General features: G+C 30.4%; 1 protein-coding gene across 2 annotated transcripts in view; it reads left to right on the top strand.

Moving 5' to 3' along the window:
• Positions 1–5,024: 5,024 nt before the first annotated feature.
• LOC111635738 (lissencephaly-1 homolog) overlaps positions 5,025–25,773 on the top strand; it is a 68,532-nt gene continuing 47,783 nt past the window's right edge. The window contains exons 1-2 of one of the 2 annotated variants that reach the window (XM_023380803.1): positions 5,025–5,293; positions 21,842–21,995. In XM_023380803.1, coding sequence (XP_023236571.1) covers positions 21,958–21,995 — 38 coding nt within the window. In that variant the 5' untranslated portion in view covers positions 5,025–5,293; positions 21,842–21,957. The other variant, XM_023380804.1, reaches the window with a different exon arrangement.

Below are 25,773 nucleotides of genomic sequence, written 5' to 3'. Positions count from 1 at the left end.
AGCCTGCACATACTCCTACACCTCCCTTCCCATCTCCTTCCTCAGTAAGGAACTTACTGCCATCACCATGTCAAGGTGGCAAAATGATTGGGACAGTAGCCACACAGGTCGGAATACCCACAACTTCCTCCCAGATGTCTATAGTAGGTTTCGCCTCACTTACCTGAGTACGACCCATACTATAACGCAGATTCTCACTGCTCACGGCAATTTCAAGTGCTACCTACATCGCTTCCTAAAAAAGGGAAATGGACTTTGCGACTGCCAAGTAAAAGAGAGGGATGACCCTTTCCACATCATATTCACTTGTACCAAATTCAATCAGTATCGTCAACAACTAAGAGACCTGACTACCCAAAAAGGGCACAACTGGCCCTGCCACCTCAGTGCATTCCTCGAGGACAAGGACACATACACCAATTTCGTCAAATTCATCAACAACCTAAACTTAGCAGACTATCACACCACAATTGCTACTCAAGACAAAATGCCAGCTAACTCTCCAAATAGGCACAGCCAGCCTCCATAACTCCAGGACCCAAGGACAACAACAAAGTGCCGCATTCTTCTAGGACTTAATCTGATTCCTCCATAAGGGTGTTTCTACTTCCTTGTATCACTCTTCAACACCCATCTTTTGCCTTCAATCTTAATGTAAGTCCAATCACGGCGCCAATTATCGTTTAGGTGTATCATCTATCAGTCACTATGTACATACATCATAAATGTAATTTTGTAATTCTTTGTTTTAATAAACAAATCCCAGCTGGCACCCCTCCTCCTCTTCCCCCTTCTTTTCCATTCCATATTCCTTTTATCCCTCCCCTCCTTTCCTTATTCCACCTCCAGACCTCTCCTTTTCCTTTCTCCTTCTAGGGCTATACCTCTGAGTAAGGCCTTACTCCCCCTTTTACCAACTGAGGATGAGCATTAAATACATTCAAAAACATTAGCATTTTAAGTTAATAAATTTCTGGAAAAATAAGGTATGAAATTGTTTACTGGAATAGGTTATATTTCAATTTTAAATTACAATTACAAACTCATCAAACAATTTTTCCTTTGTTTAAAGTCATTAAGAGCATCTTTAGAAGATATGAAATATCCTTTGTGTGGCATAAATAATCATCTGCCAATACAGTTTATCTCAAATCATCAAATAAACATATACCATATTTTTGAGTTTATAAGAGCATGCTCTTACAGATGGGGCAAAATCAGCACTGTATTTCACAAAGTACCTAATAAACTTCATTATTTAAAAAAATCTTTTATAATCTCTGAAGTATTTTTTTATTTTGGCTTTTTATTAATATATTTAATAATGGTTATCACGAGATGCCACTGAATAGTTACTGTACGAGTATATTTACATTTAATTTATAATTATGCAGCTGTTTAGTGCTCTTATAAGCCATAACAAGTTGGCACACAAAAGAGTGTTCTCTAAAGATTAGTTCACACTGAGTGAAAAACAGAGCAAATAACTGGTCAAACATGACTCGTTTGACAGGTTATTCGCTCTGTTTTTTGCTTTCACCAGAGAATCGCGCTTAGTGTGAACTAAGCTTTAGAAGCAAGGCATGCTCTTTTAACTTAAGCAGGATATGAGTTTGAAAATCAAAAAAACAAGCAATTTTCACATATAAAAGTATGCTCTTGTTTGTGCAGAAATACAGTATGCATATCTTGCCTTCAGTGCTCTCCTGTTCATTTTCTTTATATTCAATTCACAATATAATTGATATTATTAAACCCTTCCATTTGAATTTATCTTGAAAGATAATATTAATAGATTTCTGATAATTATCCCTACATATCCATGTAATGATGACATTTCAGAGAACTTTGATGATTAAGACACAATGCAATAATTGCAATAAATTGCTATAAACGCATTTCTCTTTCCATCACTATAAAGTGAATTTTGATAACTAAAAATAATTATGTATATTTACAATGAAAGACCTAGCTTGAAGGTGCAATGTTTGTTTTGTTTACTTACAACAACAGCATTACTTTCTATCATTTTCTAATGAAATTCAAACTAAAGACATTATCATTATAATTTTGGTTTATATGCTTTATTTTATATTACTTAAAATGGTATTCAAATAAAACTTAAAATATTATTTAATAACTTTTGAGTTAGAAAACAATAAAATAAATTTTTGCATCATTTTTTAAACAGTAATTATATGAGCAAAACAGAATTTCAGCATTCTGTTAGATAGACTGACCATTACAATCAGTCAAGTTTTTAACATATAAGAAAACATATTTTTTTTAATGAGTTGGCTTGAAAAGACAAAATTTTTTTATGACATTGCTTTATTCATCAAATAATAATAATAATAATAATATAATAACTGTTTAAATAAATTTGAACAAATTAAACAGAAAATAATTTTAATGTCTTAATTTTAAGTGTAATGGTTTAACCTTTCCTTATTCAATATGTGGATTTTTTCATCAGGTCAAAGTGCTTACTTTCATTAGTTTGTGTACATGTCTTAATTTTAAACTTAACTCATAAAGGGTGCAAATCACTGCTGGAAAAAATAGCAAATATTGCATTGGCAGTGACATCCCTTTTAGTAAATTTTTCTGTTTTGTGATGTGAATCATAATTGCATTTTAAAATGTTGAAATTCTCTGTTAGCAAAAAATATTCAATGCCAATTGGAATAAATTTCTTGAAATAACAAAGAGATTTAAACATGGTAACTATGAAGAATATACTTTCTAATTATATTCTTATTATTACTTCTGAAATTTTCTTTTCAATAAATAAATAGACAGAGTAAGCTTAAAATGTTTGCATTTTCCAGTATTGTTACGAAGTAGTTCTATTTATAATACCATTTAATTTCAAAATTGTTACATATTAGACTATTCATCTTTGTATTAGCATTGAATTTTAAAACTGATAAAGAATCAAAGCATCAGAAGTTTATTATTCAAAGTGTATTACCAATTATCAAATTTAATCCCATCACTTGTTTTTTTTTTAAATTTTAGATATTTTGATCATGTAGCTATGGTAAATTAAAATTTCATGATATTTAATTAAGAAGACAACCATCTATGACAGAACTAAAAATTTAACTCATTTTTGATAACTGATGAAGTTCCAATTGACAGTCTTCTTAATGAGACACTGTTTTGCAAGACCATGACAAAACTGAAACATCTTCTATTGAGAACAAGACAAGACAAACATTTTCTCCCAAGACCAAGACATGACCAAGACTTCTATAACTATCAAGATATTTCACATGTAAAATCAATACCGAATTCAAAGAAACTTGTGGTTATAAAAAGGTAATTATTAAAACAACAAAACTGAATTATAAATAATGCAATAAGCTTCAAATTTAAAATGTTATTAGCATTAAAATGCATTTGCATTTCTCTTACAATCATGCCTAAAACATGTGTGATGAAATACAGAATTAATACTAAAAAATGTACTGACCAAACAGATCAGCATTAAAAGGGTTTTTATTACACTTTAAAAATCAATAATTCTAATAATAAATTTGCCATTGTGACACACTAGAAGCATACAACAAACCACTTTGAAAAAAATTCCTCCAACAGGAGCTAAGGTTGCTGCAGTGAAAAATACACAAGAAAAAAGTTTTCTTCTCACATGTTCCAGAACCAATATATAGATCACTGTTGCCAGAATACTTTTAGCACTGCTCCAATGTATGACATAAATAATTTTATTATTTAAAATTTTTTCAAAGCTTTCATTACTGAGATAAAGACTCACTTTCCAAGACCAAGACAAGACGGAGACACTCAATTTTGGTCTTGTCTCAAGATTACTAATTGGAGAACTTACCAAATTATTTCAAAATTGAAAATGTAAGATTTTTATTAACAAAGGAATTTTCACTTTATGTTTTGTCTTATCTTAAATGAATACATTTTTCATTATAAAACTTGATTTGTCAGCAACAGTCTGCTTCCAAATTTTAATAACTCCAACCTCCTCCACCCTCGCCAGCCACACCTGCAAATTCTGTCCAGTTAAAAGGAGAATTCTGCCAAAGTCCGAAGATGATAGGTTAGACCTTTCATCCCTGCCATGCCCTCATCCAATAAACATTCATGACCATTTGTAAACACTTGTGAAATTCTTTGGCCTCTTAACGAAGAAAATGGCCAAAATGCCACTAGGTCAAAGTGGTGTGGGCCATCTGGAAACATTAACCAGCTTCCTCAATTCATTCGAAGTGCCAACTGAACTATTTTTTTCACACATTTTTCATCAGTATATAGTATGTATTTATACTGGAAATTTAGCAAATTTCCACTATAAATGCATAATTCCCACTAATTACAATTTTAATTCTTTCCATGTATAATCACAAGTGATCATGAGCCTACTTCTTCGGGAGGATGACTGTAAGATTAGACAGACTGCAGATAGAACACACATACAGTATTTTGAAGGAAAACTTGGCATATCCCACTTCGAAGACCACTGATCTAGTCTATGACATATAGTACTGTACATCGCATGATTACTTAAAACTTTTTATTGGTTTTAATTATTATTTTAAAAAAAAGTAAATAGAGGCTGATTAAATTAGTTTGTTTTTTCAATTTTAAAAAGTTCATAAGTTAAAAATTATCATTCCTTTAATCTTATAATAAAACTGTTTCATTGCTTATATATTAAATATGAGTGGACCTTTAAAGCTTTTTTTTAGTCAAGTGTAATTTAAAAGTTTCATTAAAAAATTTTATTATAAATCTGAACTGTTTACTTAAGATAATGGTAGAACTATTATAAATGATATACTGTATAAAGGTTAAACAATAAATGAATATTGTCACATTTCACTCAATTCATTTTAATTAAACAACAAACTTGTACTTTGTAATTTCTTGTACAGTAATCAAATTTCTGATTGATTTGAAATTATAATTCTTTACACTGAAAATTCAATTGAAAATCAGAGCATTAGAAATGAAACATCACATTTAATGAAGATTTTAAATGTTACCTGCTAGTAATATAAAGCGATTTGTTAAAATACGACTTAAAACTCTTTTATATTTTCAAATTAGATAAATATATAAGAAAAATCAATACATTTATCATCCAAATTCAATAAATATCACGACTTAGGACGTAGAACTCATAATTTCGACTGCCATTTTAAATTCGCGACGATAAAATGACGTCATTTTGGCCTTCGCAATGTATTTCGGGACATTTTTTTCCCTCAACCGGCTTGCTCTATGGATTGAATGGAGAGGCGATTTTTTGGAGGTATTTAAAAGCATTTATTCGTAGGTATAATTTATATATTAAGTAAGGGTAAGGTGAAATTTTTAAACGTAAATCTTGTAATTTAATCTCAATGAAAAAATTTTAACCATGAAATTAATGAGAGAATCAGATGCGGCAGAGGCGAACAAACGTAACTCTGTATTGGTTAGGCTTAAAGGGAAGATGTGATAATTGACGATTCAGCTTTTTAGCCATTTTATAGTAATTCCGAGATACTTTAATGATATGTGACGATGTTTTATACACGATTTTCTATCGAAAAGAAGAGTAATTGTAGTTTAGAAGTTTACTCTTGTTAAATGTCAATAAGAGGAATTTCCAGATTGGTCACTCTGTTTCTAGATATGATTATAATAATTTGATTAAAATTTCATTCATGTTTTACATAAAAAATTAACATAATGATATCATGACACATAATCCAAATAAGATCCGAATTTCTCAATTATTTTCAAATGTAATTACATATACATAAAAATTTTCATTGCTTGTAAATAGAAATGATTATATTTATTGATGAAACATCTAAAAATAATTTAATCTAAACTTTATAAAATTAATTTCTCTTGGTAGTCATTTTATATAAATAACTACAAATAATTCATAATTTCTCAGTTATTATGCAAACAAACCTATTTTGTTAGATCTGTTACTTTTTTAATGATTAATTAATATAATATAGACATTATGTATTAAAAAAACATAAAAAAGAAACAAAATGTAATCAAACTGAAATGTATTTTGTTCAAAAATTTTTTAAAAACTAAGTGTATAATAATAAAATATCCAGATTAAATAAATTTTCAATTATATTATTGAAAACATCCAGATTTAAATAGGTTTAATAGTGGTAAGTTTGAAATAGACTTACTACTATTAAACCTATTTAATTGGTCTATTTGAAGTAAACTTACGTATTATTTTTCTTAATCACAAACATACAAGAAGAATTATCACTGTATTTTTTTTTAAATAACTTGCTATTAACAAATTTAAGATGTTTGTATTTTGTAATTAAAAAGTAGACACTAAATAATAATAATAAAAATAAAAGAAAGAATTTCAAACTTAATTTTGGATATTTATATTAGCCTAAATTTTTCAAAATGGAATTCTGCAGACCATATATATAATAGATATTTTTCATATAATTAGTATTATCTTGCATACATATAGATAAAATTTGATTCTAATCTGCAATTTATAGTTATAGTTATTCAAACATAAATATTAATACAATTTTATAATAAGAGATGGCACAATTAGTTTAGTTCCATTTTGTTATGAGAACTTAGTGAATGTGAAAATAAGACTTTTCATATTGAACTTTGGCTTAAGAACAGTGGCTATTTTAATACAGCCTTATTCTTTTCATAATTTATAATTGTACAAAATATGCATCCATGAATAAAATATAAATTCATTAGTTAGTTAAAATACTTCAAAGTATTTGTGTGTATATATATATTATGTGTATATATATATATACTCATAATATATATATAAATGAAACTTTCTTCTTATTTATTATTTATTAAAAAAAATANTAAATATGCTTATTTTTTGAGAAGAAAATTTATTGTTTCATTTCTTAAGATATCATTTTTGAAGTTTAAAAAATTAATAATTGTTTCTTTAGTTTGATTTATTGTCCATATTGCTGAAGATAATATAGAAATAAAGTAATGATGCAAGCTGTTATTTTACAAAAAAAAATTTTTTTTTTAATTTACCAATATATAGATCGATACAGGCAGCCCTCGACTTTTGCACATAATTGGTTCCTGAAAGTGTGTGCAAGTGTTGAATGTTTGAAAGAAGAGGAATGTAAAAAAATATGCACCAAAAACTGTGTTTTAAAGTATTTATTTATCAATATATATATATATATATATACATACATACATACATAATGAAGTTAACGAAGCATGTTTAAGTGCTTTCATATGTTTTCTTTATAAACTTTTTAAGAGTTAATTGAATACCACCCTTTTTTTCTTTTCTTGACAAAGATTTCTAAAACATGCTGTTTTTCTCAATCATCCTATGTACTTGAGATATAGGTTCTCTATTGGGATCACATTCTTCCATGATAGTCAAAAATTTGTCAAGATGCATGAAGGCTTCATTCATATTTTTAATTGTCAAGTCTTGGTGTTTTTATCAGCTGCTTCTTCCTCACTTTCACTGTGTATTTCATTGTTGCTCAATTAAGTATTCATTTAACAGAGGTACTGAATGAGATTCAATCAACTCATTAACATCTTCATTGTTAATGTCCAAGTTTAGTTCATTCATTAGGTTAAGTATTTCATCTGTGATAGTTTCCGTGTTTCTTCAAAATTTATAAAATCACTCATTTGTGGACATAATTGTTTCCAGGAACATTTCATTGTCAACTCTCTTACTTCACGAGTCTCCAATATTGTTTATTGCGTTCCATATATTATAGTTCTTCCAAAAATCTGTTAATGTTGGCCCATCTTCCCTGTCAGTTGTCTTGATGGCCTTAGTCATTATTGTCCTTATATAATATTGTTTAAACATAGCTATCACTGTATGGTCCATGGGCTGTATGAGACAGGTAGTATTGGTAGGAAGAAACACAGCAGTGATTTCTGGGTATAAATTCTACAGAGATTTTGGGTATCCTGGAGCATTGTCTAAGATTAATTAATTTTACTCTTATTTTTCAAAATTGAACATATCGTAGATTGTACAAACGTCCAAATTGAAGCAAAAGATTCACCATTCTCAGAACGTTTAATTATTTCCATCTTTGTCTCAGTCGTATGAAGTTTGAGTCCTTAATTTCTTTTTGTTCATATCAACACTGCAGTTTCTCCATTTCTCACTCATGTTTATCAATTTATAAGGATTTTTACTTGTTTATTTAAACATAAACAATTTACTTATTGGCAAAACACACAACATGTTGATACATGCCCTAATGCAAGACTGAAACTGTTTTGACCTCTTGCTTGGAACAACACAGTAGTGATTACAATTCCAAAAAGTCCGCTATTGTAGGAAGTAATGTGTGTCCAAGAACATAGAGCAAGCTACTGCACTTTGTACTTTGTAGTGTATGAGCGTTCTGCATAGAAGCAAAGTTTTTCATTATCGACAATAATATTTAAAAAGTTGAATTTTTAAAAATGTGTGAAATAGTGAATTGTGCAAAAGTCGAGGGCCAACTGTAGTTGAATTTATTTATGTATAAGAATGTTATTAAGGTTAAATAATCTAATACAGCAGTTCTCAAACTTTTTAGCTCTATGGTACATTTTTTTACTCAATCATTATTGCAGAATGTGAGTCTATTATATATATTGGACCAGTACCTGGTAATGAGTAACCTTTACACAAAGAATCTCAGAGCTTTTATCTGTCCATATTTACTGAATTCTTATTTAAAACATTAAGTTATGTAAATATATATTTATTAATTTGTACATGTAGTAGAATTACAAATTACAATGAATAGTATGAAAAGAAACCATTTTGGCTCGTATAGCTTGATTTATTCGTTAATTAAATTTGGTTTAATTACTTTAAAATCTCGTTTTCCTTTTTAGTAAATTATAAATTTTAAGCATAAGATCTTAAAAGTTCTTCATTTTTCACTCTCTTCGCTAGAGTGGATACTTGAAACGTGACAGAAAAAGTCCACTTCTTAGGATTAAGATCCATACAGATTCTTTTTCAACAGTTATTTTAAGTTGTTGAACTGTGAAGAAAAGGAAACTAACACATACTTTTTTATTTTTAGTTTTTCTGTAACTAAAAGTTAAAAACTCTAGAATTTCGTCTCGAAAAAATAATTGTTTTACTCAGAAAAAATTTTTTAATTTAAAATTTTTCTAATTGTGTTGTAAAACCTAGTTACTATTTTAATGTTAACGTAGTTAAATGATTCATCATTACTTCATTTTTGTACATTTAAAAAGCAATTAAACAAAATAATTTAAAATAAAATCCCTATTCTATTCTCGTGCAGCATAATTTTATTTTACGTAACAATTGTTATGAGCTTTATCTTAATTTGAATTTTAATTCATTGGGTATTTGTAGTTAATTCGAGATTTATCATGAAAATAACAAATTCCCATGATATTATACAGCTAAAGAAAAGAAACGTTGCGGAAAATTAATGTAATTAAATATTCGTTTAATTGATTTAATAATTCTGATTAAAAGTTCTCTTTAATTTAGCNCCATATTTACTGAATTCTTATTTAAAACATTAAGTTATGTAAATATATATTTATTAATTTGCTTAATGTTAATTGTAAATAACTTGACAAGTAAATACAGAAAATAAAATCATTAACAAACATCTCTGAATTTTCTAATGGTAGCTGTTTTATATGTTGATTAAGTAAACTTCTCTTCAGTCTGAAAAAAAAATTTTTTTTTGGATTGAAGAGACGTTTACTTAATCAACAAACATCTCATTATTTAGGCAATTGCTTGATGATGTTTCTATAAAATCATTACTTGTTAATCAAAATATTTATTACAAAAGTATTTTACAAACATCTTATCTTATACCTTTAACATGAGAGACATTTTTGTAATGCACATTAAATATGTTTTAATAGAATACAGCTGAATTTCCATGTTTGCTTTTGCATTCAACCTATTTCAATATTTTGCTTTGGTAAAACATACAAATAGAATAAGTGGCATCCATAGAATATACAAAAGGGGAAACACAAGCTAAAAAAAGGACATCATACACTATGCAAGAAGCTTCAGACTAATGATTCAGTGTCAGATCAGTGCTCCCACAAGATGGCACTGGTTGCAATCTGGGCTAACTTGGTCAACATATGATGAAGTTGCATGGGACAGTGGACAAAAATTATTCATTAGTTTCTTTTATCTTTTATATTTGCAGAATGGGTTGTTGATAATAGAATTTGGAGTCTTCTTGGAGAATAGGAAAAGGGCAACACAGATGATACGGGAGGCAAGTGCCCCAATGTATAGCCACCCCTTAATAGAATGTTTTCTGACAAAGATGTGTGCTTGGTAAAAGGAGGTATATTTGGACAATCCTTTATGATAATCTTGACTATTCTTTTTTGATACTGCACCAAGATTTGTATGTAGGTTTTCAAAGGTTTATTGTAAAGTGGGTTATAAAGTGGAATCTGAAACCATGTAAATGAACTTTTCATACTCCTTTACATTGAAATTGATTTGTCTATCTTAAACTTTGAATAGATTTTTTTACCCATAAATGATTTTTAACATTGTCCTAATGTCTATTACAGTTTGTCTATGGAAAGAATCAACTTGGGTATCAATCAATGAGCTTCAGCCATTAAATGCTTAGTTATGGCAAGTTTCTTCTGGTTTCTTCATCATTTGTTAAACATGTCACTGCTATTATAAATAATATTATGGAAGCTTCATGTTCTGATATTGTAGCACAAGGAATTTTACTATAGTAGTAGTTAAATGCATGATTCTTTACAGTTATTGCATACTACAAAGAATAACACAATTAATGGAAAAGTCATCCTGCCTTATAGTGAGAGAACATAAAGTATAGATATAAACATCTACTGAAACCTGATGCTTAGCAAATAGATACCCACGATTGCCATAAATAATCGGGCTATAATTTGGAAATATTAATTATGAATTACAAATAAATTTGGCACTAGAGGGAGGCATATACGAGATGGCACCTAACACCTCCCTCTAGTGCAAATTTATTTGTAATTAATAATTAATATTTCCAAATTATAGCCTGATTATTTATGGCAATCATAGGTGAACATAAAGTACACATATTTGCCTGAGATGTTAAGAAAAAAGTATTTACATCATTAGGGAATGTGCTGATTGGTTTAACTCAGCGATTCCCAACCTGTGGTACGCGTACCCCTAGGGGTACACGATAGGTTGTTTAGGGGTACAGAAAAAAGTTGGTTATTATGGGAGAAAAAATAATATATTATGTATCACAAACTAATAGTATTAAAAAATTATTAGATAAAAAATGTTCCTTGCAACAATCACAACTTTATCATACATTTTTTCTTTTAGTTTTTTTTTTCTTTAATTTAAAGTTACAATATGTAAAATTAACAATACGGTTACTCACTAAATTTCTTAAATGAAGGGTACAATCTAGAGATATCACATGTCACGGGGTACAATCTAGAGATAGGAAATGTCACGGGGTACGCTAATGAAAAAAAGGTTGGGAACCACTGGTTTAACTGAAGCAACATCATGTGTGACATTCTCTCAAGTCGATTCTTTCCATAGACAGACTTTCAAGAAATACATTTTCAAAAATATTATATTCTAATACATCAAATATATTAGGGTGGCCAGATTTTTTTCAGAAAATCCAAGGACACATGTCAATCATCACATTTTAGGGTACACAGTAGCAGCCTACATGTATAAATACTGTCAAATGGCTACTGTACTGTACATATGCATGACTGAGACCTAAACATTTTAATTTTGATAGAGCTTATTTGTTTCAATCAAATGGCTCTCCTCCAATAAGGTTTATAACTATTTACTTTTGGCACCTTTTTTTTACTATATTTTTTGTTCTCATTTTAAAATTTGGCTCCTTTTTGGCATTTCTTCAAAAAAATTGGTTACTTCATTTAAAAAATTACCTGGGAATGCCGAAGACATTGGACATGTCCTCCAGCAATAAAACTGTGGCAGTGACAATATTACAGTAACCCAGTGGTGATATTTGAAATATTTAACAAAGGGTTCGCTAACAGAAAATTTTTCCTTAACAATTTTTTTTCGCTCAAATGGTGCATTAGCAACATTAGCGCAAAAACTGAATTAAGTCAGTTAAATTTAACATTGTTTATGACAGAACTATATATATTTTTTTTTTTGTAAATAATAAAAAAGAGTGTTCAAAATGGTTTATTTTGTACATATTTTAATATTTTTCATTCAAAATATTTTATAAACATAAAAATTGGCTTTTTTTTTTTTTAATCAGAAAAAGTCATAGGGAAAGCAGTTAAACAAGAAAAACTTTTCTAAATCATTTATTTTATCGTTAGGTATTATTATAAAAATAGATAGATGTCATCGTCTCTTGAAATACAATATCTTTCTTACTTCGCTGTTGATAGCCCGACACATGCTCCGCAGCCATCTTGTATTTTCTCGTGCGCGTGGGATTGTGGTATCTCTCTTATCACTGGATCTAGTTTCGAGAACTCTCTCGAGTCGATCGCGATTGAACCTCGTTTTAGTCGAGATTGAAATGGTCGATGGAGGTTGCACTAGGCAAACAGGATATAAGGCTCTAGTTTAGTAGTGTTACAGAGTATAATACGTATATTTTAATATACAGTATTTTTTAAAAGAAACAAAATCACTGAGAAATGTTACATGTGTTTAACAACAGGTTCGGAAAACTTTGAAAATGTTAACAACAGGTTCGGCCGAACCTGTGCGAACCCGCTGAATATCACCACTGCAGTAACCATAAGAAAATGAAAAAACTGGGACAAGTGGGAACAAGACTTTTTTCCAGGGACATGCAGTGACTACAGTGTTGTTTTTTGGTATATTTATTAGCTAGATGGCCATAACTACAGCATTTGTAACAGTGTGCAAGAGGAATGTAGTCTTCTACAGCTATCATTGACTACTGCACACTAACATACTGCTGTTGAATTAACTTGTTCCCAATACTAGGAGTTACCTGAAGGACAATGTGTAATCTAGAAGTGTCTACTGTGTTGTGGTTTATTTTGGTTAGAACACAGCAAGAGTCTTTAAATTCCTGGAATGTGTGTACAGTATTTATTGCAGTGTTCTAGATGTGGAGTTCCTCTATGAAGACATTGATGACAGCATTGCCCAGGACATTTAACAGAATAACCTTAGGTTGTTTAGCTGCCAAGTATCTGATTTCTAACCTATCTGCTAATGTTTTTACTGAGTTTATGGCAGCCACCATTTTATTGCTGTCAGCCTTTGTATTTAACTAAATGCAAACTCCATTATTCCTAATTTTCCTGATTGCTTTAACTGAGATTCCTAACTGACTAGATTTTATGTTCATAGTGAGTGTTTGTCTTATTTTGTCCTGAGTGATATTAATGTTTTCTTTTGAAAAAACAAGAACTGCATGTGTGCACTGGACTGTGTATGTTTTTGGACTGTTTTCTAGATAATTTTGGTGTTTGTTGTGTTAGCCCTACCAGCAACACCAACATAGGAGGAGGTCAGTAAGCTAGTCAAAAAAGTGTTTTTTGCAGTATCCAATATTTTGTTGACTTTGCTATCAATGAGAGAGCCAACCTTCTCGGAAACCTCCTGTTGAATATGACAGACACTATCAGCTAGGGATTTTGAAACTGCTTTGCTAATTAAACTATTCAACATATCAATATCGTTGTTGGGACAATAAACCAATGCTTGGATAGTCTCGTCTGGTAGCAAGAAAAGATCATTTGCAGCTTCACGAATTTTTGTTCTGTTCTTTTTCTGAACAGTTTCCCAAAATAATGTCCGGAAGCTCCCTAAGCTTTTTATGGACTGACAAGTCATCTGAGCATGGGCTCCCAGTCCCAGTGTTTCCAGAACTAGATGGACACGCCATCTAAATCTTAGAAAATCAGTTTATTTTTCAAAAAAAAAAAAGTATGCATTTCAGACCTTAAGGCCCTTATCAGCTTCTTTTGCAATTATATTTTAAGAATAAAACATGCAAGTTAAACTATGTCGACATTAAAAAATTTAATATAACTTACATATTTATGAAATTGACACATCCACATGTACAAAATGCACTATGAAATCTCAAAAATTGGTAAATCATTGATTACAGGTCCAAGTATTAAGTGTTTGCTACAATACTGACAGGATGTTAACAATTTTAAATACCCCCAAATAACATAAAAGGAAGTGTTATAAACTTACATTAAATGTGCTGATACGATTATGCATTTTGAAGAAGTTTATGATTGTATTGCTCTAAACAATGTATCAACACATTTAATGTAAGTTTATGGTTACACTTTTTATGCAATTTGTGTACTTAAATTATTAACATCATGTTAATATTATAATACATACATGATGATTGGATTTGTTATTGGTATTTTACCAAATGTGAAGATTTTATTGTGCATTTTGTAGATGTGGATGTGTCAATTTCATAAATATATAAGTTATATTACAACCTTAAATTTTTTAATGTCAGCACAGTTTAACTAACTTGCATGTTTTATTCCTGAAATATAGTTGTAAAAAAAGCTGATGAGGGACTTAAGGTCTGAAATGCATACTTTTTTTCGAAAATAAACTGATTTTCTAAGGCTGATCTTGTGTCCAGTGATGGTGTAATAAGTCTAGGAATAAAGAGGCCAACAATGTGCTCACAAGTATATAAACAATGATAATGAATAAAAATGTAGCAATAATAGCTAATATAAAATTCACACTAAATAACATATTCTAAACTACAATTTATGTTTAGAAATTTTTTATATAACAAGCCTAGAGAAAAAATTTTATGAACAAAATTTAACTTCCATAAAATAATCAAATTATGATATAAATAAAATGTATTAAAATGTATTAAAAAAGAACATAATATCAAATTTCTTATTTTCACTATTTTTACTATGATTGTTTCAATTCTTTGTGAGCAGATTAATATATAGTTTAAACTCCTGACACATTCATGTTATAGATTGATTCATTCAACCACATTATAATCACTATAAGCTGTTCCATATAAAAATAATATTTCTACAGAATAATGTGAATCATATCAACTGCAAGAAACAAACTGCTTGCATATGTTTTAAATAAATTTATATGCTTATTAATAAAACATTAATTACACTGAATATAATATTACAATATATATGTAAAAATTACAGATGCAATTATTATTTAGTGATGTACCTATGTGATTATTTAAATTATTAATAGTCCAGATACATTCAATAAACTAGGAAAACCCATGTTTGCTTTAAGAACAGTTTTAGTGAACAGAAGGATTCAAAAACAATAAATTGCTCAGAATCAGCAGTTGTCAGTATGCAAATGTTTATCAACACTGATAGGCACAAAATAACATCTTTCTTACTTATTCCAGCAATGTTTATTCTGAATTACAAATATTTTCAGTTGCATTTAGAGGTCTCCTTCAAGTAAAAAGCCATTTTATTTTTGAAAAACAGAAGAATGTTCTACAAGTATTATGAATTTGATTTTAAAAATTTACATTCTAAATCAATCGATATGGATTAATTCAAAATCGTAAAATAAAGTAGAAAATTACTTTTCTACTTTATTTCCTTGTCAGTTAATTTAGAATGTAAAATTTTTAAATCAAATTCACAATACTTCTAGAACATTTATCTATTTTTAAAAAATGGAATGGCTTTTTACTTGAAGGAGATCTCTAAATGCAGCTGAAAACATTTGTAATTCACAATAAACATTGCTGGAATAACTAAGAAAGGTGTTATTTTGTGCATATCAGTGTTAATTGAAAAAATAATAATAATAAAATCTACTGAAACTTGAATAATTGAAATAAATTCCACCTTTATCTATCCAGCAATAAATATTTAATAATATAAAAACACTTTCAACCATTTTTAACGGGGTTCATCAGCTAATCGAACATTAAAAAAGAAAGAACATTAAAATAGAACGTATGGAATAAATATGAAAAATCAAAACAGGAATTGTGTGTGCGTAAATACAAAAATAAAATGCGCATGAGGATTACTTATAAACAATACAATAAGAATAAAATAAAAATAAAGCCGCAAAAAGGAAAAATACAGGATGACTACATGGTATTAACGCATATTACTGTAAAAAGATTTCCATGCAGTTGACAATGTGTCTGCATTTCTATGATTAATGCAACCCATTCTCATGTGTGTCTTGTATATCTCTAGTCCCTTGAGATGCCTCACTGCATGTCTGTTGGTCGGAGTTCTGATGATGGAAGCTTGATCCAAAAGACATTAACTTTTGGATCAAGCTTCTAACTCTGTTTGGCGAATGATGCTAGAACAGTACTATCCAGGCTCCTATTAATGGAGTATCTGTGCTCTTTGATCCTTTGTTTTAATTGTCACATAGTTGCCTCTACATAAACCAGGTTGGAATCAAAGCGGTGGTCTTTTAAAGGTATGGAATAAACCCCCGTCAAAGAATTCCGATTCTCTTTCTTCTTATCATTTCTTAACAATCTGTAAATTGTTGGATTACCCCAATAAATGATTTGAAGATTATTAGTGTTAGCAACTTCTCTAAGCATTTTGTTTAAGAATGGAAAATAATTGAGTGCTATTCTTCTTCTATGGTTCACTATGGGAGAATGTCGATATTGATTCTGGAAAGATGCGATAAGCTTCTCTATCTCGCTTCTCTGGTATCCTTGCCTTATCACTGTCTTAAGAATGTAATCTAACTCTTTGTAGGTATCATAAATGTTCGTGAAACGAGTGTAGGCACATTTAATCCAAGCACGGAAGGATGCATATTTAATATGTCTGGGATTGACTGATTGATTCGGGATAATAATAGATTGTAAACAGGGTTTGCTGTAAATGTCCATCCAGACTTTTCCTTTCTTGCAGATGATAGTAAGATTGAGGAAATTAACACTATTGTTGCTCCCTTGGTCCAGATGTAATGTCAATCCATAAGGGTTATCATTGACAGCGTTTAGGAACTGTTGAGTGTTATGTTCATTTTTCCACAGAATGAAAACATCATCCACGTATCTGGAGTATAAAATGATGTCATCCTGAAATATGGGTAGGATAACATTCTCAAGCTGACATAACATCAATTCTCATAGGATAGCAGACATTGGACTATACATCGGTACTTCTCTCCCTTGTAAGAAAAGCCTTCCTTCAAATTTTAAGAAAGATGTATAACATATTAAATCAGCTAGTTCCAGGATGTGTGTATGGTACTTCCCTGCATTCTCGATGTTAGCAAAAAGAAAATCTCTTAACACACAAAAACAAGAAGGTAATTTTATTGAAGAATATAAGGATTTGTAGTCCATAACAGTAATATATTCTTTATCCTTGAGAGAAATGTCCCTGAGATTCTCCATTAGCTGTAGCAAGTTGGCAATAGCAAAGGAGTGTCATTGTTCCTTAGAACGAATAAAATGGACTAGCTGCTTCTCAATGTAGAATATGGGAGAGTTACATTTTTCTATAACTGGACGTATCTGGTAGCCTGATTTATATGTCTTGCCAAAAGCAAATATTCTGGGTGCTCTTTGGGCGAGGATGTTAGAGTTCTGCATATGCAAGAGATGTGCTAATGGGGTAGCGGTGAATCTCCTGACCCTCTGCTGTAAGGACTCCAAATAGTTGTTGAGAGATACTCCATTAATAGGAGCCTGGATAGTACTGTTCTAGCATCATTCGCCAAACAGAGTTAGAAGCTTGATCCAAAAGTTAATGTCTTTTGGATCAAGCTTCCATCATCAGAACTCCGACCAACAGACATGCAGTGAGGCATCTCAAGGGACTAGAGATATACAAGACACACATGAGAATGGGTTGCATTAATCATAGAAATGCAGACACATTGTCAACTGCATGGAAATCTTTTTACAGTAATATGCGTTAATACCATGTAGTCATCCTGTATTTTTCTTTTTTGCGGCTTTATTTTTATTTTATTCTTATTGTATTGTTTATAAGTAATCCTCATGCGCATTTTATTTTTGTATTTACGCACACACAATTCCTGTTTTGATTTTTCATATTTATTCCATACGTTCTATTTTAATGTTCTTTCTTTTTTAATGTTCGATTAGCTGATGAACCCCGTTAAAAATGGTTGAAAGTGTTTTTATATTATTAAATATTTATTGCTGGATAGATAAAAGTAGGATTTATTTCAATTAATTGAAAAGTTCCAGTTTATTAATTAACTTTACAAATGTTTATTGTTTATTTGAAATTTGCATTAAAAGTTGAGAGGAAAATTTCATCATCAAGTGGTAGAACTTAAGTTACTGTAGCAACTATTATCTGCTTCTAAACTTTCCTGCCAAAAAAAACTATCGAAAGTTGTGGAAAAATTTGTGACTTTGGAGCATTCTATTTTCTATTGTAAGTGACTTTTTTCACATTTTGTAATTTTTAGGTCATCTTCACATTGAGCCAATCAAAATGATTTAATTAATTAAATCTGATTATGAGTTATTATACTTAAACATGTATAATAATAATAATAACTTGTAACCTGATTTAATTAATTAAATCCAAACAATCTGCTGAATTAACTTAGCCTAAAAATAGGCTGAAAATTTGGCAGATTATTTTGATTCAATGTGTATGGGTTTGAACAAATTAAGAGTCTAAATAATACTTCCATGCATTTGGTATGGGAATGTAATCCATGTTGATGCATGCTCCTCTTATGTTAACCCTGTAGATTTCTGCAGCCTTTAATGTTATGTGTTGTCTGTTGAATATCCTGTATATTAGGGTAGCTTCATCCCATAAGGGGAAAATTCCCAGCTCAGTGGCATATCAGGCCAGAGCTGTATTGATGTTGCCACGTCATACTTGTGATCTCGTAACTGGGCTTGTAATGATCTGTATGTGGAACCAATGTATGTTAGTGTCCTGTTGAACCTGTCATCCTGTGGGATGTGATAAACTCCTGGTGCTCTTGCATCCTCAGTTTCATCCTTCACATTAGACAAAAGGTGGAATACGGTGGGTTTCCTTTTGTATGCTATGCATATGTTTAAATCCTTGGCCATCCTCCTGTATATGTGATGGAGGGATGTTTGTAACTTAGGACTACCCATATCTCTTCTGTGTTGTTAACATTAGTATTGGTGTTGATTGACCTGGCCTGATATGTGGATGTTATATTGTTGATAAATACATGGCTGTACCCATGCTTGGATGTGATATGTTTCAGTTGAACTAGCTCATCTGAGAGCTTCGTACAATGTGAGTGGGCTCTAGCCACAAGTGTGCGGAAAGCAGACGTTTTATATGACCAAAGGTCAACAGAGTTGGCTGGTATGAATAGAGAGATAAAGGTGGGTTTGCAGTACACTATGGTATTAAACTTATTATCCACATGAATCTTGATGTCCAAGAAATTAACATCTGTGTGGCTTTCTTGATCTAATTTTAGTGTTAATCTGTTGTTATTATTGAACACTTTTAACACATCCCAAACATCCGATCTATTTCTCCATATAATGAAAATGTCATCAATATATCGGGTATAAATGAGGATATTATGTTTGAAGTTTACTAAGGGCCTTTAAGTTGCTGTTGAGACATACTTCAAAATCTATAACAAGATGTTTAAGATTTCTAAAATGAAAAAAAAAAATTTATTTCTTGGACATTTTTCAACTACCGTGTTTCCCCGAAAATAAGACAGTGTCTTATATTAATTTTTGCTCTGAAAAGTGCGCTAGGTCTTATTTTCGGGGAAACACGGTATTTCTCCCCATGATGTTGATGATGATTGATATTTATCTATTTTCATGATAACCGAACTTCATCAAAATGAGTAGTATCTACAGAATATTTCAAAATTAAAATCCAAACAATTACCTGAACCCCACAAAACAATGTGGCACTGTGTCTAGCTGCTAGGCCAAATAATAATAATCTGTCAAAAATTTTGGTTGACACATTAGAAGATTTTCATCATAGATTTAACAATTTTGACATGCATATTTAAAAGGATTGTCCATCCCTGGTACTAAGGCATATTATAACAGTTTTCAAAATGTAAGTAGTCTTTGACTTTTTGGACTACTTGCTCTCTTGCACATGGTACTTTGATATTCCTGAATCACTTTTGATATACTAAATTGTAACTTTCATATATCATTTCAAATCATTTGTAGAAATTCATTTTTATTGTCTGTTTTCTGTTTAATCAATAGTTTTAACCATTGATTAAACAGATGTTCTCTGCCTTTATAATGTAGTCACTATAAAAAATTCACTATGATAATTGTGTTTCTTTTTTAACTGACTGGGAATGAAATTCCTTTATAACATACAAGGCCATATTATTTACAAGACTGATTAGGCTAAAGCTTAGAGCCCTGCAGGGACTAAAGGATTGTGAAATTTTTTGCTGAGGCACTATTATAAAGAACTCCAATATTTAAAAGCACTGTTCTCTGCAATGTAGCAATATATGTACATATATATTTTTCCATGTATAAATATTTTCATAAGTATACTAATATATATATATATATATAATGATCAAAACATCATATCTGTAATTTTTTTTTTCTGTCCAATGGCAGGATTATTATTAACCAAATCAAAGACAAGTCTGTGTGTCACCAATTCCTTTTAATTTTAATTGGATGTTTATGTTTTTTAAAGGACTTTTTTACCTCTGGTGGCATGAAATCTAAAAAGGAAAGCCTGTCACCGTGAACGTGTATGTATAGTCTGGAATGCAAAATAAATGGTGATCCCTCTTGGGCAGACTTGTCTTCGATTTGGTTAATATCTATAATTCCTAAAATTTTACAGGAGAGCTGAAAAATGTGGTTTTCAAGGAAACAAAATTTTGACTTTGCAGTTTTGAGTTTTTGACAATGTCAGCATGTCAGAGAGAGGGCCTAAAAGGTACACACCATATGCAAGGTATTGACATTATATAGAAATTGACTTCAAAGCCTCATTAACACAAAAATTTGGTTTTGACCATAGTTACAGTGATGAGGTTTTGATTACCAATTGACAATATATGTAAATACATATTGCTTTAATGCTATATAATTTATAATTAATTGATTCTCTTATATAACCTGTGTTAATAAGATAATTAACTGTTCTCGTATTGCAGTGAAACAAATTGTCTTTTACATTAAAACAATTATCTATAAATATATATTTTTTAATAAATAATATTCACTTCAAAATATTATTGTATTGAACAATTATACCCCAAAATGTGCTTTCCTGAAGGTTTCTATTCATGCAATAAAAATATATTAAAAAATTATGAATAGAAAGAATTATTCAGGAGATCCCCAAAATGGATATAGGGCTATGTACTGTGATCTAGTAACTACTATATCAAGGTCAAACTGTCAGCTGTAATGAGGTGAATGGTTGAAGTGCCAGAGGGGGTCCAAATTACCTGAAAGTCTAGAGGCCTGATTATGGATTAATATGGCCTTGTCTATTGTTCAGCTTTCAAACATTTGACTTGTAATGCATTCTTAAAAATTTATATTAATCTGAAAGTCAAAAACTGTCTTAATATTTTAATATGTTGAAGGAAGTTTTGATAAAATCATAGAAAAGTATTTATTTTGACAAGCATCATTACTATGATGAAAGTATTTGTATATTCAAATATTCTTTGGTTTTCTAGCTGAGATATTAGATATATTTTATTTTTGTTCAATTTGCTTAAAATAAACATTTATGAATTGGATTGATAAAGTGTTTTGAAATTTTAATTTATGTTATCAAAATTGTATTTTTACAGATAGAATAATGGAACAGTTATAATTGAATTTGGAAGAAAGAAATTTATTTGCACATCTTAAGGAGGTTACTAAGACTTAAAATTTAAATTTAATATATATTGCAACTTTGTGAGCGATGAGAATGGTGTTATCACAGCGACAAAGAGAAGAGCTGTATGTATTATTTTTATTAAATTATTTTATATAAATTTTCATAAAATATGATTATTGTATACAAAAATTCCAATTTAAATACACAAATTATCCTACAACTTATAATCATAACTTTAAGAATAGATTCCTCATCTGTAAACAGACTGAAAGGTTCATGAATGTAAAGTTCATGAATGTAAGCTTTATTCACAACCATTATACAGCTGTGAAATGTCTTTTTGGCACAAAAATAGAAATACATAAATGATGCATAGTCTTTTATTAATAAAAATAAAACAAAAGCACTGAGCTGAAAGGACAAGTGGCTACAACAAATTTATAAAATGACAACCATAGACTGGAATGCAAAGTCTGATATATAAAAAAACCAAATCTGTAGTATTGCATATAATAATTTAATATTTTATGTACTCATCACCATTTCTAGCAACTCATTAACACTCCAAAGGTCTTTAATAATAAATCAGTTACTGCAGTGTTAATGAGTTATGGAAATGTCAATATTGACCAATAATTGTAAGAGACTGAAGAGGATAATGCTGTGTGAAAGAAATGAATCAAAATTGCTTTCCAGTTAATTGACTATTGGACATATGTTTATGTGATCTTTTTTGCTTTGCTCACAGGTAAGGAATTTTTCAAGTTATGACTATATTGTATATTGTAGAATAATCTCTATAAATTATTATTATTTATTTAATATTTTGAGATTGGTGGAAAAAGTTATTACAGTAGAGCATCGATTATCCGAATATCGATCAACCAAAATGTCAGTTAACCGAAAGCTTTCCAGTCGGCAAATTTAAATTTCCGCTAGTGCTGTGGCACTGCAATCTTTGGCTATGCCTTGGGCTACTCCAATATTATTTTTGTTGGTGTGCGTGATTTAGCTGGCAGCACTGGCGCAACCACTAGAGGGTACTTAAGGACGTGCCAGGATTGGAACGAATTTCAACATGAGATAAGTTAATATTGGACTTCAAACTCACATTTGAGTTATAAATAAACACTTGGCTTTATTTCCATCATTTTTAGTTGATACGTGACAACAGCACGTTTCGGGCATAAAGCCCCTCATTAGTCAACATATCCATTTTTAATCTGTTATACATACAAGGTCTTAATTGGCGCACACAACTTATTTTATAATAAGTGGAGTAGTTTCATTAGAATTTTTTATAAATGATCTTTTACTTATTTGACAATATACAGAAGTCTTAGACATAATCACATACAGGTAGGCCTCCTGCAATACAGTAGATATGTTCTTGAAAATACCATGTTGTGGGAAATCACATTATAGGAGACACCAACTTAATACAGAAATTGGGATTCGGTTCTAAAAAGAGAAAAACTTGGCATTTGTATGGCGTTTTTAAAATTTTTCAAACCAGCTATTGCTAACCACTAATTTAGCACTGGTTTCATCAGCTGATGACTATCCCATTTGTTTTAAATAATCAAATATTTTTAAGGCTTTGTGTTTAAGTGCACTTTTATTTAAAGGCAACCATTTCTTGTTCCTATCTTCTACCCATAATATTAGCGCTTGTTCCATTTTTTCCATTATAGGTGCTCTCGGACGAGCAACATTTTTCGCAAGAATAGATGATCCAGATGCAACCGAATTCCTAATCTTCCAATTGCTTAATCAACTGAGTAGTTGACTCATTTAAATTAAAATGCCTACCAATATCAGCTATCCGCTCTTGATTTTTAATTCAATCCAAAATTTCTATCTTTGTTTGAAGAGATATAAATTTCCTTTTTAACGATGGTTCTTTTCATTCGGCATTGTTATGGCAAGAATTTTTTCAATCAGTTTTGTGGACAGTAAAAATCACAAAAAATTACTTTCCTTCACTATGTTGTTAAAAATGTATACCCAATAGAAGTTTATACTTATTTTGGACCATTTTTGCGGTCCATGCCTATTGAAAGAGTATAAATGATCGAAAATTTAGTGATATATTTGAATGTTTATGGTAACTGATGCATATCTGCCTAGAAATCGATCTTCCCCTGAAATTTTCATGGAAACGGCACATCAATGTTGACAAACAGCTGTTTTCAAGGACATTTAGCTCTGTACACTGAACTGCAGCTCGTATCACGTGATCCGTTGTGAGTTTTTTGTTATGTGAAAGATAATTCGTTTCTAAATACCGTAAATCGCATTGTAAGAAAATTTTCACATTTTTCCAAATGCATTGGAGCAAAAATGCGTTGTAAAGGTACCGCATTGTAGGTGGCCTACCTATATATATACAGTAAAACCTGTCTATGGCGACCACCCACGGTTCCTTCAAAAAGTGGTCTTTTAGGCAGGTGGTCGTCCAATACAGGTGGTGCTGTAATACCGTATTTCCGTGCGTATTTTGCGCACTTTTTAGCCATTTCTACTAAGCAAAACTCGAGGTGAGCAAAAATAAGCGAATTTTTTCAACGATAGGGCTATATTCGTATTGTATTTTATTTTAAAGATTAATACAATACTCGCATTTTCTCGATTATAATGCACACTTTCTTTTTTCCGACTTAATTAATTCGACTCGGTTCTTTTCGTTCTCTCCTCAGTTACGTGTATTACGTCATCAATATACAAGCGCGTCCTATCTCTCCATCACTTTGCTTTTGGTTTTCGTTAGTTTAATCTTATTTTAACTTTAAAAATACTGTATTTTTTAATATTTAATATTTTCTTAATTAATTAAGTACAATAAGAAAAATTATTAATTAATAATAAAACGATTTTATTATTTTTTCTCATTATACGATTTCATTACAATCGCGGAATCGAAAAAGGAAGTAAAACTGATTTTTGCATTAATGCGTTTATTGTTTTTTGAATATTTTGCCTGCGAAAATTACTTGGATATTATTTTTCTAAAAATATCGTGGAAATAAGGTAGGTTGATACAGAAACTATTTATCGCACGTGTACTGTATATGAGCTTCAAAATAAATAAATAAAAATAGATTTTATCAAACGATGAGATCAGCCGATTAATTGTATCGTGTACAATATTTTACACCCCCAAGGAAAATACTGTAGGTCTAGGGTAAAATAAATTTTGTTTTCCCACAGTTAAACTTCGCCGCTAATTGCTGTTGTGATAACTTTAATACGATCTTCTAACGACAGCACTTTGCATTTCGGACATTTTCCAACAAACTGAAATGAATTTCCTTTGTTGCTAGACTAATTTATTAACACCTGCACCTAATTTCGAGGGTGGAAGAAGTGCCCGGGATAGGTTCGAACGAGAGTTTAGACTAATTCATTATGTTAGGAGGTGGAAACGTTGTTGAGATGGGTTCTTACAATAGTTTAGACCAGATACATTCGCGAAAGTGGTCGCTTATTACAGGTGTTGTATGTTGTTTCGAACCAAAAGTCGATGCCCGCGGTTGCGTTACACAGGTGGTCGTTTAATACAGGTAACTTATACGAAGACTCTATGGATAAACTATTCCGTGCCAGAAATTTTTGCCCGTTTTGGCAAGTGCCCGTCGAATGCAGGTGGTTGCCTAAGCAGTTTTCACTGTATATATCTCAAAATATGATGGAAATAAAGTCAAGTGTTTATTTATAACTCAAATGTGAGTTTGAAGTCCAATATATTAGCAAAACAGGTTTCAAAAACAACATAATAAGTTAATATATTTTTTCATACATAATTGGTTATCCAAAAAATTGATTTTTTATCCCCAGTCTCCAATTGATTCAGATAATCAATGCTCTACTGTATATATATATATATATATATATATATGT

This window comes from Centruroides sculpturatus, unplaced genomic scaffold (genome assembly GCF_000671375.1).
Source record: "Centruroides sculpturatus isolate CEXI.00-Female unplaced genomic scaffold, Cexi_2.0 scaffold843, whole genome shotgun sequence".
NCBI classification, from domain to species: domain Eukaryota; kingdom Metazoa; phylum Arthropoda; class Arachnida; order Scorpiones; family Buthidae; genus Centruroides; species Centruroides sculpturatus.
Note: the sequence above shows the minus strand (reverse complement) of the source record. Positions and strands in the feature narration are given on the sequence as shown.